Source organism: Camelus ferus, chromosome 7, assembly GCF_009834535.1.
Source record: "Camelus ferus isolate YT-003-E chromosome 7, BCGSAC_Cfer_1.0, whole genome shotgun sequence".
NCBI lineage: Eukaryota > Metazoa > Chordata > Mammalia > Artiodactyla > Camelidae > Camelus > Camelus ferus.
The window spans coordinates 37,571,899-37,592,846 of record NC_045702.1 but is presented as its reverse complement, the minus strand read 5'-3'; the positions used below and the strand labels follow the sequence as shown (position 1 = coordinate 37,592,846).

Sequence of the window (20,948 nt, the reverse complement as noted above, 5' to 3'; positions counted from 1 at the left end):
AGTTGTGTACCTGGATAGAGTAAAGACAATGTAGACTTTAAAATTTTTTTCTTAAAATGTAGAAATATTTGTTATAGGAGTTAGCACAGCATCTTAGTTATGAGTTCAGACAGGATTTGAATCCTGCTGTCTCACTTACTGTAGGTTTCTGAACATTCAATTTCTCTAAGCCTCAATTTTCTCATACTTCCAATGGGAATATTAATAGCTTCTACCTCATAGAGTTGTTGCAAAGATTAAGTAAGGTAATGTGTGTAGAGTATATAGATGTAGTGTTTTATAAAAGGTAGCAACATTACCATATCAAGGCTCAGGATGGAGAAGGAATTATTTATATCATCTTTTTCTTTTCCCGGGGGTCCAAAGAACCAACTACAATTCTTCCTAGGGGAAACAAAAAGGAGGAGATAAAAATAAACCAATTTAAACTGAGAGCCTAAAACCATGCAGTGCTATCTAATAGGCAGTATTAGCTTCTTTTTACAGATAAAAAAGAATTTTGAGTCAGGAAGAAGATCCTAGACTGCTCACTCTTAACTCACAAGATCACTCCCCTGGGAGTCCTCAAAGTTGACAGGTTGGGCCCTTAAAAATGGAAATAAAATATTTTCTGGATAGCTTTTTTATATTTTAAAGTAACAGCTTTAGTGAAATGTAATTCACATACCATAAAATATATTCTTTTAAAGTGTAGGATTCAGTGACTTTAGTATATTCACAATGTTGTAGAACCATCACTGCTATCTAATTCCACATTTTCACCATCTTCAAAAGAAACCCCATACCCATTAGCAGTCATTTCCATTTCTCCTTCCTTCCAGCCCCTGGAAATCTGTTTTCTGCCTCTCTAAATAGCCCTCTGCTGGACATTTCTTATAAGTGGAATCATACAATATGTGGTCCTTTGTGTCTGGCTTCATTCACTTACCATAATGTTTTCAGGGCTCATCCATGTTTACATTTATCAGTAGTTCATTTCTTTTTATAGCTAAATAATATTTGATTATATAGATATACCAAATTTTATTTATCTGTTTACCAGTTGATGGACATTTGAGTTATTTCCACTTTTGTGGCTATTATGAATAATGCTGCTGTGAATATGCATGTACAAGCTTTTATGTGGACATATGTTTTTTTTTCTCCTAGCTGTATATGTAGGAGAGGAATTCCTGGGTCATGTGGTAACTCTATGTTTAACCTTTTGATGAACTGGTTTCCAAAGTGGCCACATCGTTTGTATTCTCACAACCAATGTACAAGGTTTCCAGTTTCTTGCCAACACTTGTTATGGTCCATCATTTTGATAATAGCCATCATAGTAGGTGTGAAGTGGTATTTCATTGGCTTTTTAAAATTAATACAGTTTATTTCTTCGAATAGTGTTCGATTTACAGAAAAACTGAGCAGAAAGTACAGGATTCCCATATATCCCTTCATCCCCACTGTTGTACACATTTTCTCCTGTTATTAACATCTTGCATTAGTGTGGTACATTTCTTACAATTGATGAACTAATAATGATACATTATTATTAACTAACATAACTCTAGTTTACATTATGGTTCACTCTGAGTTGTACAGTTTTTTGGATTTTGACAACTGCATCATGTTATGTATCCATCTTATATCATACAGAATTGCTTCACTACCCTAAAAAGCCTGTGTGTTCCACCCATTTATCCCTCCCTTTTCCCAGACCCCTAGAAACTAGTGATCTTTTTACTATCTCTATAGTTTTGGCTTTTCCAGAATGTCATACAGAGTGACTGTACCATTTTGCATTCTCTACAACAGCAAATGAGTTTCTGTTGCTCTTTATCCTTGTCAGCATTTGGTATTGTCAGTGTTTTGGATTTTAGCCATTCTAATAGGTATGTAGTGTGATCTCATTGTTGTTTTAATTTTCATTTCCCAAATGACACATGATGTTGAGACCTTTTATATGTTTATTTGCCATCTTTATATATGTTTTGGTGTGTTGTCTGTTTCAGATAGATCTTTTTGCCTGTTAAAAAACTGGATTGCTTGTTTTCTGATTGATGAGTTTTAACAGATCTTTGTATATTTGAATACAAGCCAATTATCAGATATGTGTTTTGCAAATATATTCTGCCAGTTGTGGCTAATCTTTTCATTCTCTTAATAGTGTCTTTGGTAGACCAGAAGTTTTTAAATTTGAATATAGTCCATCATACTAACTTTTTCTTTAATGGATCATGCTTTTGATGTTGTATCTAAAAAGCCAACATTACCTAGATTTTCTTCCATTATCTTCTAGGAGTTTTATAGCTTTGCTTCTTATATTTAGATCTTTGATCTGTTTGGGGTTGATGTTTGTGAAAGGTGCCAAGTCTGTATCTAGATCCATTATCTTGTATGTGGATGTTCAGTTGTTCCAGCATAATTTTTAAAAGAAGATTATTGTTTTTCCACTGAATCGACTTTGTTCCTTTGTCAGAGATCAGTTGGCTGTATTTATATGGATTTATTTTCTGGGCTGTCTGTTGTGTTTGTTGATCTACTTGTCTGTTCTTTCACTGATACCATACTGTCTTTATTAATATAGTTTTATAGTAAGTTTTGAAGTTGAGTACTGTCAATTCTCCAATTTTGTTCTTCTTCAGTATTTTGTTGGATGTTCTGGGTCTTTTGCATATAAACTTTATGATCAGTTTGTTGATAGCCACAAAACTTGCTGGGACTGTGATTGGGACTGTGTTGAATCTATAGATCAAATTGATTGTCACTATTGAGTCTGCCTATCCCCAAACGTGGAATACCTCTCCATTTTTTTAGATCTTCTTTAATGTCATTCATCAGAGTTTTGTAGTTTTCCTCAGATAGATCTTGTACATATTTTAGTATATTTATACCTAAGTATTTCTTCTCTTTTTTTGGTGCGGACATAAATGGTGCTGTATTTTTCATTTCAAATTCCAGTTGTTCATTTCTGGTGTATAAGAAAACAATTGACTTATTTATATTAACCGTGTACCCTATAATCTTGTTATATTTGATTATTAGTTCTATGGTTTTTCTTGGAAGCATGTTAATATTCTACATATTTTTTAAAAAATCAGTAAGAATTAGAGAAAAAAATCCTTAAAACTGTAAGCAAACTGAACAAATGAACCCAGTTGTATTGCAAATGAATAGCATAACTATATAGGAGAGAAAAAAAACTGATCTAAGTAACTGCTAAACATGTCATTTAACTATTTACCCTTAGTTGAATAGGGAACGAAACAACTGGAAACAAATCCTGAACTCTTTGTAGAAGGTTTATTGTAGTTGTATGAAAGAAGTAATATGAAATTATTTGGGGTGTATGGTAGAATTGAGTAAATAAGTATGTTGATGCTCTTGGTAGCCAGGATTCTCACTGAGGAAGAAAGCAAATACAGATATGAACTGGGGCAAAGCATGGGGAAAAGGACCCTATTGGAGTACATTGAAATTGGAGATATCCGCATAAACTCATGATTTCTAATACGTTTTATACACAAACTCACACACATACGTATATTTGAATGTGTGGGTTTATATACGTATATGTACTCCTAACTCTGTTAGCTGAAAAGGTATAGAAACATCCCCAATGAACACATCTGGCACCCAGATATTGGTTACTAATGCAGTTCCCCAGCTAAAAGGAATCTGGGGTCCTGGTAGAAATTGATTCCAGGGCTAGGGCAAGAAAGGTACAAGTTGAGCCTGGAACAATGTACTAAGCCAGAAAGTTAAGAAGTGCTAAGGGAAATAAAAGTAAATTTGGGCATGTCAAGAGGACACAGGATCCAACTTAAGGGATTCCCAATGACCAAATCTGGGATGATTTGAACATCAAGATAACTAAAGATAGTAATAAATTATAAGCCACTGAAAAATAGGAGTTCTTTTGTCTTAAAAGGCAAAGGCTGAGGAACTATCAGTACCAGATTAAAGGATACTAAAGAAACATGACAACTAAATGTGTGATTCTGAACTGGATCTAACCTTCGTACTGAAGGAAAAAAAATATGCTAGAAAGGACATCACTGGGTCATTTGACAAAATTGAAGTACAGATGGTCGATACAATATTGTACGATTGTTAAATTTCCTGAACTTGCTAACTGTACTGTAGCTCTTTAGTGGAATCTTCTTGGTTTTAGGAAATATACTTTGAATTACTCAGGGATAATGGGGCATGATATGTGAAGCTTACTCTCAGATGTTCAGAAGAACAATTTGTATGTGTATGTATGCTTGCACTCCTCAGTATGAATGCAAATGATAAATGGGGCAGAAAGTTAACAATTGGTGAATCTGAGTAAAGAGTATGTGGAGTTTCTTTATACTATTCTTGCAACTTTTCTCTAAGCTTGGAATTATTCCAAATAAAAGATTTTTAAAAGATTGGTGTTTGGCATGCACAAAATATTAAGGGTAATAGAGCAGACTTCTGAAAGCAGGTTTGATAATGTCAAGTGTTTTGAAGGACTATTATGTGGAAGAAGGATTAAAACTTTGAATTTGGCTAATCTTATTTTGTGTCAGCCTGCTTTGTGTAATATCATTACAGCACATCTAAGAGCTCATGACTGGAATGAGAGGCAGGAGTTCTTTAAGCTTTATGGAGTCTTCAGTATCATTCAGTACAGAGAGGTGCAAAAAGACCCACGATTCTAGGGGTTCATGAGGTAGAGTGAATGAGTGAAAGGTACTGGGTATAGGAAAATGGGAACTGGTGCCAACTTGAGAGCAATGTCTTCTCTACAGACTTTCATATGCAATTAAAGACAAAACCAAAACCTTGTGTAGCACTCAGGGCTGTGTCTGGCCTGGGCGTGGCCAATTGTGACCCCTGATCTTACCTAATCCTCTTTTTTTTTTTTTATTCAGGTAAGGAAACAGGTACCAAAAGTCACGAAGTGTGTGAGATAATGAAAGGTGTAAATGTGTGCATATATATCAAAACACACCATATTTAATGAAAGAAATTATTATCCACACATTTGTACTTCTGTACAATTTGGGGTAATATATAATTTTAAGCTGTTTACAAATAACATGTAATGCTTCAAATATTACATAATGTTGATAATACATTTCTAGCAGAAATAAATATATTGCACTTAAAAAGAACTTCATTAGATGTTACTTCATAGTATTAGGCTTATAACTTCTTTTTCATAAAACATTTCCCATGCCCTTCCCCCCACCCGCAACACACACACACACACATACACACACACACTTCATTACAGTGACTGTTCTCACACAATTCATTAAGCAAATGAACACAGCAAACAGCAGAACTGTGATAAAGGCTACTAAAGAGGCTATATCCAATTTTATCCTTTAGGAAATAGAAGACCTTCTTTTAGGTTTCTGAAACTAAGAAAAACAACAACTGAATACAGGATTTTAATGTACCAGAAGTAAAATACAACAAATTGTATTTTTTGTCCAGATGTACTATTTCACCAAAATGTTCTTATAATCAGGGGAGGGATTGGAACTTATCTAATAGAGGGACAGAGAAACAAGGGCCAGAAAATACTTACGGACTATTTGCCTATCAAATATTTATAAATGAACCTCTGCATAGTTAAGCATGCTGCAGAAAGCTAAGCATTGGAATATTTTATTACTGGCATCGAATAGTAGTGAAGAAATAATGTTACGATTTTATAAAATTTTAAGAGTTTTTAACCTTCCCTTTCCTTGTTTACATAAAATCCTTACATTCTGAAATAATATAAAAATTTATAAAATCCGTCCTCCACCTAAGTCCAGCTCTCTAAAGGAGCCAGCTGAAAATCTTTTCTGTTCAGTGCTTTATTTATTTCTGTCCAGTCTAGATTTAGAATATAATATTGTTTTGTTTGTAATAATTAATTCCATACACACTTAATAATGAAAATAGTTTTCCTTACTTAGTCAATGTAAGAGTGAGTAAAAATATTGTCTTTCGTGCCATATTTGATCTTGCAAATTACATAACTGAATCTTTAACTTTACTGAGTCATGGCTTGAGTTTGAATTCATTTTCAGTGGAATGGTAAAGTCACTCCATTTACTTTATTTGAAGCTCATTTTTCTCAATATAATTCAGCTTAAACATAAGCAGGACAGCCTGAAAAGCTAACGTGAAAGTCAGAATTGGGATAAATATCCTAATACCACTATGAAAAATTCATAGGCAGTATGAGATAAGTATGCTTTGCTTCTAAGAATACTTATTTCTTGGGCTTTTGGAGGATTTCCTTTTTTTACCCCCAGGGTGGGGATATTGTGGCTGGAGAAGTGCAAGGACAGAGATGTGGGTAAGGGTGGGGAGAGGAGGTTTTGGAATACCCCAGAAGTGAGTATGACTCCTACACAGATGCTAGATGATGAAGCATCATCAGGAAGCTTCTTAATATCTCCTCTGTGTGTCCAACTACTAGAAATGGTGGTAGGCCTTTCAGACAACATGCCATTGTTATAAACTCAAAAGGACCAGCAATGCAATATAAATTAATTAACATAGAGCTTGTTACCTAATAATTTGTGATGTGTTAGATGCAAGCTGGATATGTTTACCTTTATACTGCCAAGTTTGGATAGAGGAAGGGGGGATGAGTTACTAAGTAAAAGAAATAATTGAACTTAGTATTGTTGATACGTATTTTAAAAACAAATCACACATGTAGAACCTACTAAGTTATGAATTAATTCTTTTGGGTTAGATAAAGCCATTCTGGCAGGGCCACTTTTTAGCAGCACTACACATTAGCCATGCTTTTTGATACTGTGATATGCCTGCAGGAACCTTTACTTTATTCCAAATATACTATAACTCATGCTCTTTTATTATTCAGTTGGCTTTCCCACTAAATATCTAGTTTTTGCAATTGCTTTTGGTAGAAGAGATTTTAGAGTTTAAATCTTAAATACCCAAGGAGTTATCAACAAGCAGAATAGCTCAGAAATACCCTGGTGGTGCATATATCTACCCCTGGTTCCCATGACTAGAGTAACTGATTAGGTTAAGCTCCATTTCACTTGTGCTTCTTCTTTCTTGTTCAAATAATACCAAATACTTTAAAAATGTATCCAATTTAGAATTTCAGGTATGATTTTTTCCAAGATGTTTTAGTCTTTGCTTTTCTCTAAGCGTGCTACTTATTTTTAGTCTTATATTGATGAATTCAAAATAAAGTTATGAAGTCAGGAAATACTGATATAAAACCATATTTAACAAAAATATATAAACCTACTTTGAGACACACCAATTGGGCAAATGTAAAAATAGCATTAAAATGATCCTTTCATTCTTATTGAAAAGAAAATCCAGATATGGATTCACTTTAGTAGGCCAGTAGTTTATCAGGGTATTAAGTAGCATCATGTAAAATAGTATTTACTTTTGTTATTCCTGCTTTAAGCAGCAGTACTCTGTATTAAAAGGAGCACTGACAACAGGTCAACTATTAAATATTAAATCCCTAGTCCATGCTCTACGGATATCTACTTTAAACATTATACATAACTGCTTTTTTAAAGAAATGCACATCTGTGCTGTGTTTGAAAACGAACTACCTGTGGCTACTATAGTATAACATGCAAGAAGTTAGAAATAAGCCTATAGTGTCTACCACAGGACTTTGAGATGTTCTGTTAACACAGCTGGAGCCTCTCCGTAACTGAACTTTGGGATGCAGTGGAGAAAGACAATTGCAAAGTCCAACAATGACATCACGTAGGCAGGCTATGCCATTTGCCTTGTTTCATAGGCTGGAAATGCCCAAGAAAAGCATTTGATATGGAAAAGCCTAACATTAAAACAGCCGAATAAAATCCCACTTGAGTCTGATGTGATAAATACATTACATTTACTTCCAAATACACCTCTACTCTCAGCAGCAAGATTTCCCATCTTTTTGAATAGAATCAATATTTTGTAGTCAGAACAGAGTAGAATGAATATTACATAAAAATTAAATTAAGAGTTTTGGGGAACTTTGTGAAGAAGACAGGTTAAATCTTGTAGCTAGAATGTATTATGTCTAGAGTTGAAGGACTATAAGCTTCATTAAATCTCTGTTATTAAGGAAATGCACTGTTGCAAAATTCCAAATGTACTTCTCTGATTGTAAATGCTTATTAGATATATATGGCTCAAAAATAATACAGATATTATATATAATTACAATATAGTTAATTACTATTATAAATATTAAAAGAAGGCTTAAGAAGATAGCATGAGTTGAAAATAAAGTCGATAAATGCTTTAGATTTACTTATAAGCACTGCCAATGTTTAGTCAGGGTGTCACTGAGTGAAGATGCAGTTTCATATTATGGATCTATAAAAATGGTAGAGTCACTGAATATAACACAGTAAGAAAAAAAGGACAAATCAGATATGTGGACATACAACTTTTCATAACCATAGGTCAAGTGGTGGCTGTATGGGCATTTAGAATGGTCATTCATAAATCCTTGTCAGTCAGTGGCAGCAGATAATCAAACAACAAAGCAGATTTATTGAGAATGAGAATTTGGCCTGGTGCATTTTAACATCCGTAAGGTCTCCCAAAGCTGAAGTAAAAATGAAGGAGCTTTTGGTACCCATGGCAGAAAAATTCCTTTCAGAATAGGGCAACCATATTTTATTGTAGCTGTGAGTCTCACATGTCATTGTGTAGAGACTTTAAAGTGTTCCTCAGTGAATAAGGTCAGTGGTATATTTAGAATGCAGCCCAGAAAAATAAAACCTCAGTTTTACAATATAACATATAGAGCTTCTTGCTTCATAATTGTATATGGAAGATTTTTCCTACATAAGTGTCAAGTAATTGCAAGGAAGAGAATTAGGAAGAAAGAAGATAAGACTGTGAAAATGAACTTGTCAGGTACTGGCCCTTCAATATTACAAAAAGAACTTTATGAAGTCATTATCACCTATTCATCCACAAAATAGGGTGCTTTAGCATTATCTCAGCTCCTTCTCCAGCAAACTAACACAAAGGAAAACTAAACATGCTTAAACTACAGCACTACAAATATTTCTCTATTGGCTCTCATTTCTACAGGGAGAAATGGACTTAAGTTAGTCATTATGCATTATGGTAGCTATGTTATATAGTATTGCCTCTTTGAAGGTTCTTGTAATCTGTGGGAAGTAGGAAGAAAACCTATACACATTGATTTTTTTTATACATTACTGCATCAACACAGCATTTTTAACCACTAGGAATAATGCACCTTAAGATTCATCTGCCTTGTATTATTAAACTTTCTGGTTAAATTGATATCCTATTAGTTGCAGGACTTAGGCTAGCTAAGAACTTTACACTGATTTTCTCTCGAACCCAAGAGCTGTCCCCCATCTGCAGATGAATCCTGGTCCATGGTGCTTTCCCTCAGTGGTAGGTTTTATTGTGAGTCCAGCTCTCCTCTTGAATAGGTCCCATGTCTCCTGGAGAGCCCCTGCTCCAACACCCCACATCCCACCCACCCAACCCTGTCCTATATTTCCATACCCATTTTTGCACATTCTGGATCTGGATTCTCCTATCTTTAGAAGAGTCATACAAATGGCGTCATCACAGCAGAGGAATGGCGCAGTCCTTGGATAGCAGCATAGGGCCCCTGCTGAAAGTAGTGATGGTAGCGGGGCATGTGGAATGAGGGGAATGTCGGGCCACTCCCCTGCATGGAGCTGGCAATGGCCGATGGGGTCAGAGGCATCCCAAGTCGGCTATATGGTGGCAGAGAGCCCTGTATGGGGTGAGGAATGGGTGTCGCTATGGATGCTGTGCTGGTGCCAAGAGCAGTCAGGGACTGTGGGTGCTGAAATCCAGGAAAACTGGATGAAGATGATACCCAGGAGCTGAGAGACAGATTATCAGATGTTGTAAAAGCTGATCCTGAAAGGAAAAGCAACTCATTAGACTGGAAACTTTCAATATGCAAATCAAGAATTACATTGTCTATAAGGGTCGATTTATTTTTTAAAAAAATATAATCTTCAGTTTAGAAAGAGAAACAGGTCAACCATAAGCATATCTACCTTTCCAGATACCATTTATACCATATATAGAAGAGGGAATTTAAATAGAAAAAGTCTTAGTTCATTAGATGACTTGCATACTCCCCGAAAGTGGCCAGAACACCTGCACCCTTCCTGAAGGTAATGACCTGATTCCCTTTAAAGGAGTTCCAAATAGCTGATATCTCTTCTAACGTCTCTAGCATCGCCATAAGTAAGGCTGGACAGACAGGCGTCAACAAAGCTACCTGGTTTCCAGAGCTGCTGTGAGACACCACAAGAGTGTTTTTCTTTTTTTTTTTTTTTTCTTTTTTTAACTTCTATAACTCTTTTCTCTCTTTCTCTCTCTCTCTTTTTGGGGTGAGGGGAGTAGAATGAGAACATTCACTCTGTTCATTATGTTTAAGACAAACAAAATCCAAACGCATTTTAATATGTCAACTATACTCGGAAGTTGAAATGTGGAAACAATAAAAAGCACTGCCAAAAATAAATAATAAATCCTTAGAAATTACTCTAAAAAGAAATGCATGATACTTACTTGAAGTTTTTCACACAACTCTATTGAGAGATGTAAGGAAAGATTTTAATAATTGAAGACATATGCCATATCTTGAATGAAAAATAGAATGTTTTTTAAAAGGCAGTTATTTCCAAATTATTTTATTGATTTAGTGTAAAGCCAATGAAATGCTAATGTTTTTCCCCCTTCAACTTGATTCTCAAAATTAACAGGACAAATTATAACAGAATATTAAGATTTTTAAAATTGTAACAAGGATAGATTTTCCCTACCAGATATAAAAACATTACCAAGTTATAAAAAATAAATAATGCATTTATGAAAATAGCATAGTCCTGAGCAAAGTTTAGAAGCCAGATCAGTAGAAAATAATAAATTGTCATAAAACAAAATAAAATATATATGTAATTATATTTATCTAATACTTAGTGTATAATAAACACATCATTAAGAACTATCAGGAATGATAGGTTAGCTTCCATAATTTTTTATTAAACATTTGACAAGTTGCAAGAGTCTTTCTTACCTCACAACATCTAGAAGTTTAAACAAGAGTTGACACTGAATTTCCCAATTGTATGATTACTAGTAGCTCATTTGGATTTAGTTATAAGAGATGTCCTGTGTTTTGACTGTTTATGCTATTCCATACAATGGACATAAAAATATGACAGAGACCCTCCCCATACGAACATTCCTGTGCCCAGGCACGTGCCTCTGGTCTCTTTTCTCTGGCCTCCCAGATGCAGAGGGCTCCTGTCTCCTTGCAAAAAGATGAGCGTTTTAGAACTCCCCTACTCTCACCACCAGGGCCACCACCTCTACACAATGCACTTCACTAGGAGAATCTCCTTTTTAAAAGTGTTTTTCATTCTAGTCATTGATCCTAAATATTCCTGATGTAAGTAAAACAGATACATTCCCTGATTTCCAGATTGTAAAACTGAGATTCAGAAAGCCTAAGGGACCGCCCCCTGAAGTCCAATAGCTCTTTGATAGTAGATCACAGACAAGTAACTCCTGGGCCCTGACTCAGAGGCTCAATGTCCTTTTACTGGAAAACAAACCACAGGAAAACTTCTGGCAGCATAATCAGTTAAGACATAAAGGCAAAATAATGATCAGCCTCAGGCTGTCCCTTCCTGAAGAGGCTTCTGAAATACAGTCTCTCCCCAGAGGAGTAGTGGTCTCCTCACCTTCCTGCCTTTATTCTCCTTTGGGTGCTCTTGCTCCCAGCAGTTGCACAGCAGCCCAGAAGCTGTCTTACCTCGATTCTGTGTTGTCTGAACCTCATCCCCCAGCACATCCTCTTCTCCTCCATAGGTACGGATGGGTGAGCGGGCATAGGAATGCTTTTGAATCAGGCTCTCCACACTTTCCCTAGGTTAGAGAGTGATACATCCTGAGTAAACTAAAAAGTACTCCAAAAAGGAGAGGAGTATTAAAGATAATTTACTAGTCATTAAAGTCATTTTCTCAACCAAAAGGCAACGACTTCAGGGAAAGACAACGTTCAAAACATACATTTATTTCATTGTAGACTCCTCAGAAACATGATCTCAGGCATACAAATACAAGAAACCTAACTGGATAGGACAGAGACAATCCCATGAAATCCTACAAAATGAGGTAAACAAGAAGCTATAAAACCTGACCATAGAAACATGGAATTTAATGATGTGAAAAAAATGATGGAGTACATTTACTATCAGGAGCTGCAATCTTGTGACTGCATCAGCTAATGCATACAGAACAAACTCACCTGATACAAACTGCACTGACTGAACATTTGATGAAATGTTGGCCCCACATTCAGTAATTAGTCATACAAAGACTCACTGTTTACTAATAAACATAGTAAATACCTAGAGTATATGACAAAATATGGATAGACTCGATAATGGACATTTTGAGATTCTTGTTGCTTTTAGACTGAAAATTTACAAAACCTGTGAAGGACACATAAATGGCCACTAAGGAATTTAGGCCCCAAAATAAATTGGTGCATTGTCTTTGTAGATGGTTTTTCTCTTGCAGCATAGTCTAAAAACTAAAGAGTGCAGTTAACTCTAAAAACAAAAATTTTGGTATTGGCCAGTTTGACCTGCTGCCATTAAGGGGGGGAAATAAAGAGTTTAACCAAAAGTGCAAGTTGGTAACAGGTAAGCTCATATAGTACACATCTCCAAGAAAAGCTGTGGGCTAAAGACTAACATTGAATTAACCACCAAAGGACAAAAAAGGGATTTTTAACAATTGTGTTAAATGAAAGACAAACCAAATACCAAATTTCATATTGAGGGATAAGGCAAACAAATAATATGTCATAATAACTTTTCAAAGTATAATACTTGTCAACAGTTCACATAGATGTACAGACTTTGTGAAAAAATACTTATAGTGAATTTGGTGTTCGAGAAAGCTTGTATACTCATACAGATTAAAGCATTTTGTCATGTAGCATGTGAATGAAGACTTAAGGGTATGCCTAAAAGAAAAAGATAATTCTAGCAACTATCCAAGTTATATCTTTGTTCCCAAAAGGTTTTAAAATAGCATACAGTATCATCTCATGTAGTCAAAATGACTGGGATGAGACAGAATCTAGATCCAATAGATTAACATACAGCTGTTTTAAACATGAGGCCATTCCATATTTATTGATATGGAATGATCTCCAAGATACAGTAAATGAAAAAAGTTAAGAACAGTGTATAAAGTATGCCACCATTTGTGAATTTAAAATATAAAAGGAATATGTATGTTCATATATGCCTGTATATGCATATTTCCAGAATGTTCCAGTTTCTAGAAAAAGAAGCTGCGTAGAAGAGGTTGTTTCTGTAGGGTGGAACCAGGTACCTGAGAAAATGGAGTGATGATTCCCAGATTTGTCTTGATTCCCAAATTTGTCCCAAATACACTTGGGTCACCTAGGGCTCTTTTAAATATATGTATTTTGAGGTAAAATTAACATATAGTAAGTGGCATATATTTAAAGCATACGATTTGATCAGTTTGGGCTTATGTGATGACCAGTGACACCATCACCACCACAAGTGAGATAACACATGTATCTAACACTTCCAGAAGTTTCTTCATGCCCCTCATGGTCCCTGGTTCCCACCCCAACAAACTTTTCCAAGGAAACCACTTGTATGATTTCTGTTCCTACAGATTAGTTTGCATCTTCTAAAATTTTGTAAAAATGAAATCATACCTTATATGTACCTTTTTATCTATAAAGGCTTCTTTCATTCAGCATAATTATTTTGAGATTCATTGTGTTGGACACATATATCAATAGTTCATCCTCTCTTACTCTGAGTAGCATTCTGTTGTATGGATATGCTATAACTTACCTGTTCACATGTTGATGGACATTTGCCTTGTTTCTAGTTTTCAACTGTTACACATGCAGCTGCCATACATACTCATGTATATTTTTAAATGGACATATGAGTCCATTCTTTTGGGAAAATGCCTAAGAATAGAATGACTGGATTGTATGGTAGGTATATGTGTAATTTTTTAAGAAAATGACAAACTATTTTTCAATCAGTTGTATCATTTAGCACTCCCATCAACAGTATATGAGAGTTCCATTCCTCCACATTCTCACCAACACTTAGTATGGTCAATCTTTTTAATTTCAGCTATTCTAATACACGTATACTAGTATCTCATCATAGTTTTAATTTGCATTTCCCTAATTACTGAAATGTTTCTCATCTTTTTTTTGTGCTTATTTGCTTCTATATATCAGCTTTCATAAACTCTTCAAATATTTTGTTCATTTAAAAATTATTGTTGTTTGCTTTTGAGTTTCAAGATTTTTTCATATATTGTAGACATTATTCCTTATAGGATATATGACGGGCAACTATTTTCTCCCAGGCTGTGCCTTGTCTTTCATCTTTTAATGGTGTCTTTTAAACAGCAGAAGTTTTTAATTTTCATAAAGTCCAACTCATTGTAATTTTATGGATGCTTTTGTGGTACTACCCAAAAATTGTTGTCTAAACCAAGACCATGAAAGTTTCTCTTAATTTTTTAGAAGTTTTTATAGTTTTAGGTTTCACATGATCTAAAATTTGTCTTAGCTTTGCATATAGCATGAGGTATGGATGTGTGTTTATTTTTTTGCTCTTGATATTCAACTACTCCAGCACAATTTTTTGAAGACTACCCCATTTCCACTATTTAATTGAATAACCACTATTAATACTGCATCTTTGTCCAAAAAATATTTTCCCTATTTTTTGCTTTCTTTTAGGTTATATTTTATGATTTCACTTGACCTCTTTGTTGATTTGTTTGTTAGATACAACTTTCTTTTGATTTTTAGTGGTTGACTTAGTGTTTATAGTAAATATCTTTAACTTATCACAATGCACTTGGCAAGTGATATATCACTTTAAGTATAATGTAAGACTCACAATAATGTTCCTTTTTCTGTCTTCTAACCTTTGCACCATTCTTGTCAAACATTTTACTTTTACATAAACCCCCTCACTATATTGTTATTGTTATTTTTGTTTAAGCAGTTAATTACATTTTTAAAAGATTTGACTATTATGAAAAAAATTCAATCTACTTATTCTTGTAGTTACCATTCCCACTATTTTTCCTTCCTTTGTATAAATCTAGATTGGCATCTGATATACTTCTCCTTCTATCTGAAGGACTTCTTTTAACATATCTGTGGTACAATTTTGTGTGTCTGAAAAAAAAAGTCTTCAATTTACTTAAACATTTTTGCTGCGTATAGAATTCTAGGTTGATAGACTCTTTTTTTTCTTCCTGTACTTATAGAAATGTTGCTCCACTGTCTCCTCATTCACTTTGTTTCTGATAGGAGATCTGCTGTCATCCTTATCTTGTGTAATATGTCTTTGATTCCTTGGTTGCTTTCAATATTTTCTCTTCAGCACTGGTTTTGAACAATTTGATTATGATACACCTTGGTGCTATCTTCTTCATGCTTTTTGAGCTTGGGTTTGTTGGCCCTCCTTGAATTGTGTGTTTTTAGTTGTCATTAAATTTGGGGAAAAAATTGAACATTATTTCTTCAAATATAATTCTTCTCCTACTTCCCCATCTACCTTTTGGGGGCTCCAATTACACATATATTAGACTGCTTAAAGTTTACCTACAACTTACTGATATTCTTCATGTTTAAAAATTTCTCGTTGCTCTCTGTATTTCATTTTGGATAGTTTCTATTGCTATGCCTTCAAGTTCTCTAATCATTTCATCTACAGTATCTAATCTTCCATTAGTCCCATCCAGTGAAGCCTTCATTTTATACATTGTAGTTTTCATCTTTAGAATTTTGATTTGGATCATTTGGAAATCTTCCATGTCCCAATGTTATTTTTGACTATATGGAATGCAGTTATAATAACTGAATGTCCTTGTCTTCTAATTGTAATATTTGTGTCAATCCTGGGTTATTTTCAATTGGCTAATTTATCACCTCATCATGGGTTATATTTTTCTACTTGCTTGCATTTCTGGTAATTTTTAACTGGATGCCAGTTGTGAATTTTATCTTGTTGGTTGCTGGATATTTGTATACTTTTATAAATATTATTGAGCTCTGTTCTGGGATACATTTAAATTACTTGGAAATAAATGATCTTTTGGGGTCCTGCTTTCAAGATATATTAGGTAGGACTGGAACACTGTTCAGTCTAGGTCTAATTTTTTTCTCATTACTGAAGCAAAACCTTTCTGAGTATTCTATCAGATGCCCTGCAAATCACAAGATTTTCCAGTCCATTTTGTTAGAACAGGTATTATTTTTATCCCTGTGTGAACTGTTTCCTCCAGTCTTTTCAGGTGCCTCCCCCCACCCCATCTCTGGTAGTTTCCTCACATGTATGTGCTGGTCAGGTCTCAGCTGAACACTCAAGAGGGACCCCCTGTAGATCTTTAGAGTTCTCCTCTCCTGTGGTCTATCCTGTGGATTCTCACTGTTTGGTCTCATTGAACTCTCAGCTCTGATTGCTCAGCTCAAGGAGTTTGCCAGGCTTTGCCTCTGTTCTCCCTGTGCCAAGTTCTAGATACTCTCTCAGACTATAGGCTGGGGTGATCATAGGGCTCATCTCATTTGTTTCCCATCCCTGGAGGATTATTTTCTTTTGTCGCCTTGTGCTCAGTATCATTAAAAAAATTATTTCATGTATTTTATATGTTTCTTAGTTATTTAAAGCAAGAGATTATACTTGGTCCTTGTTGCTTTACCTTTATCTGAAGCAAAGTCCCTCCTGAGGATCTTCTAAAAATTCCAAAACCAAGCCATACCCACAGACCAGGTAAACCACAATATATGGGGGTAAGACATAGGCTTCAGTAACTGTCAAAGCTCCCTATGTGGTTCTCCTGGGCAGGCAAGTTTAGGAGTGGAGGTGTGTGGTGGCTACCTTTCTCATATACACCTCTACACTGTTTGAACTTTGGGCATATTTATTCAAAATTAATTACGAATTATAAAATACCATGAGAAATGGTAACCTACCAATGAGTAAAAAGAGAAGAACTGATAGTCTAACATTGATACTTAGGGAACTTATAATGAATTGATAAAAGCGTGTCATTATCATGCTAATTTTTATATCAGTGTAGTAAAATGCATTGGAAGCAATGTGGTCAGTTGGAAATATCATTGGCTTTAAAAGTCATTCACTGAATGGCTGAATGGATAGATGAGTGTGTGGACCACATAAAACCATTTTCACATTCTAGTTGTGTTACTTCCTTAACTTTTCATCTGTAAATTGGGAAGTCATTCATTCATCAAAAAAAAAAAAAAAAAACCTATTCTGCACCTTTTATGAACAAGGCAATATTCTAGGAATTGTGGAAACAATAGCAAACAAAACATAAAAATCCCTACCTAATAAAAGAAGAGGCTAGAGCTGGGAGGGAGAGAGGGAAAGAGAGAGAGAGAAAGAGAATGAGAATGAGAATGAGAGAGACAATGAGAAAAATATGTAGCATATTAGATGATGATGATAGTGCTATGGAAAAATAAAAATAAAGCAGCAGATGGTGATAAGAACTGTAACTACGAGGATTAAACAAGATAAGGCATTTGAACTGCTCAAAACAGTGTCTGGCATATAGGAGGTACTCAGTAAATATAAATGCCGTATAAAAGTATATCTAAAGCAGGTAAAAAAATTATTCTCTTAGATGACACTTTTCTCCAATTTATTTTACCCATCTGAATAATCCTAATTCAGAATAGTGTGATCCAAACAGGGGCATTTTTCTCAGTGATTGACTGTTAAAGTCAGCAGAAAACCTGACTAGGATGTTATTTGCAGTTCTGTTATAAAATTATATCTACCATAAAAGATAAAATGTTAAGTGTTAGTGAGTCCATTTCACCTGTTTAAAAGTATAACCTATTTTAAAAAATCCCTGAACAAACTTGTTGAATCCCTTGAGTTGGACTTGTTGAAATGAAAATATTTTATCATTTGCTAAGAGGTACAAGTAAATATATTAAATACAAAAGTTAATGGAAAGGATAATTTGTCATGACATGGGTCCTAATTAATCTATTTGCCAACTGCCATGTATTTTAATCTTTATATGCCCACACTCTGGTAATGTTGGACCCCTGCAGTCTTAACAGCTGAGTCACTTACTCAAGGACTTAATTCATTACAATATTAGAAAGTGACTGTCTTTTTTGGATAAGTTGAATCATTAAGAAAAAAGTCAATTGAGATGAGCAACCCTTAATAAAATGATGAGTATAACATACATTTAAGCTGATATCCTTTTAGTCTGAGCCATGTGTCATACTGTTAATATTTAAAATGAACTTAGAAAAGAATTGGCTGGTTATTCTCACATGAGGAAAGAATTTGCTTCAAATATCCTAGAAATATTTTCACTTTGATAAAAGAATGAGTGGGCTGAAGTTATGGATGGTTTATTTCTAAGGTATATTCCTCTGCCCATCCTAGGCACATAAACTACTTGATCCAAGCATTTAATTTCAAAAGCAGAGTGCAGTATCTGCCTCCCTAAAAATATCCTTATATAAAATCATTTAAACATTTTTCACATACACACAAGAAAAATCATTGTTTAAATAACACAATGAATCACTGCCTTGTGAAATATTTCGCTTTTCTATGAAAAGTACATTATATTCATTTTGTCCTTGGAAGATCACTGCCATCATTACTTATTCTCGTCTCTAAGAGGGAGAAAAAAGGGATTTTATTGAAGTGATTTACTTGTGTCAGGCCTGGAAGTGAACTGAAAGCAATGGCAGTTCTTATATAAAGGATGGCATAATTAAGTTATTGCCTTTTAAGTGATTGAAAACAGTGGTGCAAATCAGGGCCATCGCTTCAAAGATGTTACAAAGAGTAGACAGCTCATGTTGTTTACTTTATGCCTAATCCCTGTTTCCAGCAGAATGAAAAGTGCAAAGAATTTGTTTAGCCTGGAAGCTTATTGTGAGGATTTCTAAAATACTGTGCCCTGAAAAATAAGGGATGACTCACCAAATGAATTAAGTGACTTAAGCATTACAAACTAGGACAGTGTCTTGTAATGCTCAGTTTTGTTACATCCTAAAGCAAGAGATAGTAGTTTTAGTAGCATTACTTTAGATTTTAATAGATAAATAAAATGAGTACCATTTCTAGACAGAGTACATCATTACCTTGGTATCTATAAGAGATCTCTTCTGACTGTTAGTAACCATCATTTCCAAGAATAATATACGTGTGAGAGACATAGTCATAGCCAGAAGATGGGCAAGATAGAGGGTAGCTTCAATGATTATGTTACTTCTGCCAAAATGTTCAGAACTACTGAAAGTCATTTGAGGAATTTGTCCAAACTCTAGATAAGCAAAACAACCTGCTCTATCAGTGCTGAACTGAGTTCCCTTCCTCTGTCTCTGAAACTAGAGTGCAAATTTCTCAGTGCTCAAAAAAGTAAAGCTTTCTCTTTTGCTTCACATTCTCCTTTGCATCATTACTATACCTAATATATTCCTCTTTTAACGCACTTACCTGGGTGGATGGCAGTTACGTGTTTGCATGACTGTCTCTACCACCATACTGTTGGCCTCTGAACAAGGGAGAGAAGAATGCTTTATCTAGGCAGTGGTTCTCAAATGTTAATCTGTTATGGAGTGAGTGTTTGTGTCCCCCAAAATTCATATGTTGAAATCTTAACCGGCAGTGTGATGGTTTTAGGATGTGGGACCTTTGTAGACAGTTAGGTCTTGAGGGTGGGGCCCTCATGAATGTAATTAGTACCCTTGGAAGAAGAAACAAGAGAGCCTGCTTTAGCTTTCTGCTCTTTGGCCATGTGAGGACACAGCGGGAAGATAGCTTTCTGTTTACCAGGAAGCAGGTCTTCACTAAAAACTGAATCTGCAGGCACCTTGATCTTGAGCTTCCCAGCTTCCTGAACTGTGAGAAGTAAACATCTCTTGTTTAAGCCACTCACAGTCTATGGCATTTTTGTTATAGCAGCCCAAACAGACTAAGACAGTGTGTATCAAAATTATCTGGAGGGCTGGTCAAAACACTTTGATTCAGTAAGTCTGAAGTACAGCCTGGGAATATGATTTCCAGTGTTTTTCCATGTGACGTTTATGCTGCTGACATGGAGGCCACACTTGGAGAACCACTGTCATAATGTAATGGTTACAGTGTGTTTGCTGGAAGCTGCTTAGCTCGAATCCTAGCCCTGCCACTTGCCAGTTGTGTGCTTGTGGGTAAATCAGTTCAATTCTCCATGCCTCAGTTTTCTCTTCTGCAAAATGAGGTTATTAATATGACCTAGACCTTAGGTTTATTATTAAGATTTGGTGAGTTAATACACATAGAGAGTTTATATTGGTACGTGGCATTTAATTTATTAGTCTTACTTAATTTATTGAGTCAAGACTTCCAGTCACTGTAACTTGCCATGTTTCATTTAAACCGTCCTATAATATACACGTCAGAGAGAAAATTAAATAAAAATTGTTATTTAAATTTACATTTTTTCTCTCTTTCTAAATATAGACCTAGGAAAAAACCTGTGTTTAGGGAGAAAATGTCAACTCCATTAAAATCAAATCTAATTTATAGGAAACAAAATATTTAAAGTTGTCCTTGCTCATCAGTTTGCTCATGTATACATCATGTCTTACTGCACCTTTGTAACTCCTTGTCACAATATTTTTCTAAAGATTTATGCAGATAATATTATAAATTACTGAAAGACAACGTATCAATATTTGTAGCTTCCACAAAGTACTTAATAAATGAAAACTTTAGATAATATAATTGCAGATGAATTATAAATCATTAATTTTAACTTGAGAACAAAAATATATTATGCAATCCATTTTGGAAAAACAAAATAAC

At 34.8% G+C, this 20,948-nt stretch overlaps 1 protein-coding gene across 1 annotated transcript in view; it reads right to left on the bottom strand.

The window, feature by feature from the left end:
- Window positions 1-6,850: 6,850 nt before the first annotated feature.
- TBX20 (T-box transcription factor 20) overlaps window positions 6,851-20,948 on the bottom strand; it is a 50,594-nt gene continuing 36,496 nt past the window's right edge. The window contains 2 exon segments of the mRNA XM_006191542.3: window positions 6,851-9,903; window positions 11,816-11,928. Of these exon segments, the coding sequence (XP_006191604.1) occupies window positions 9,563-9,903; window positions 11,816-11,928 (454 nt within the window). The 3' untranslated portion in view covers window positions 6,851-9,562.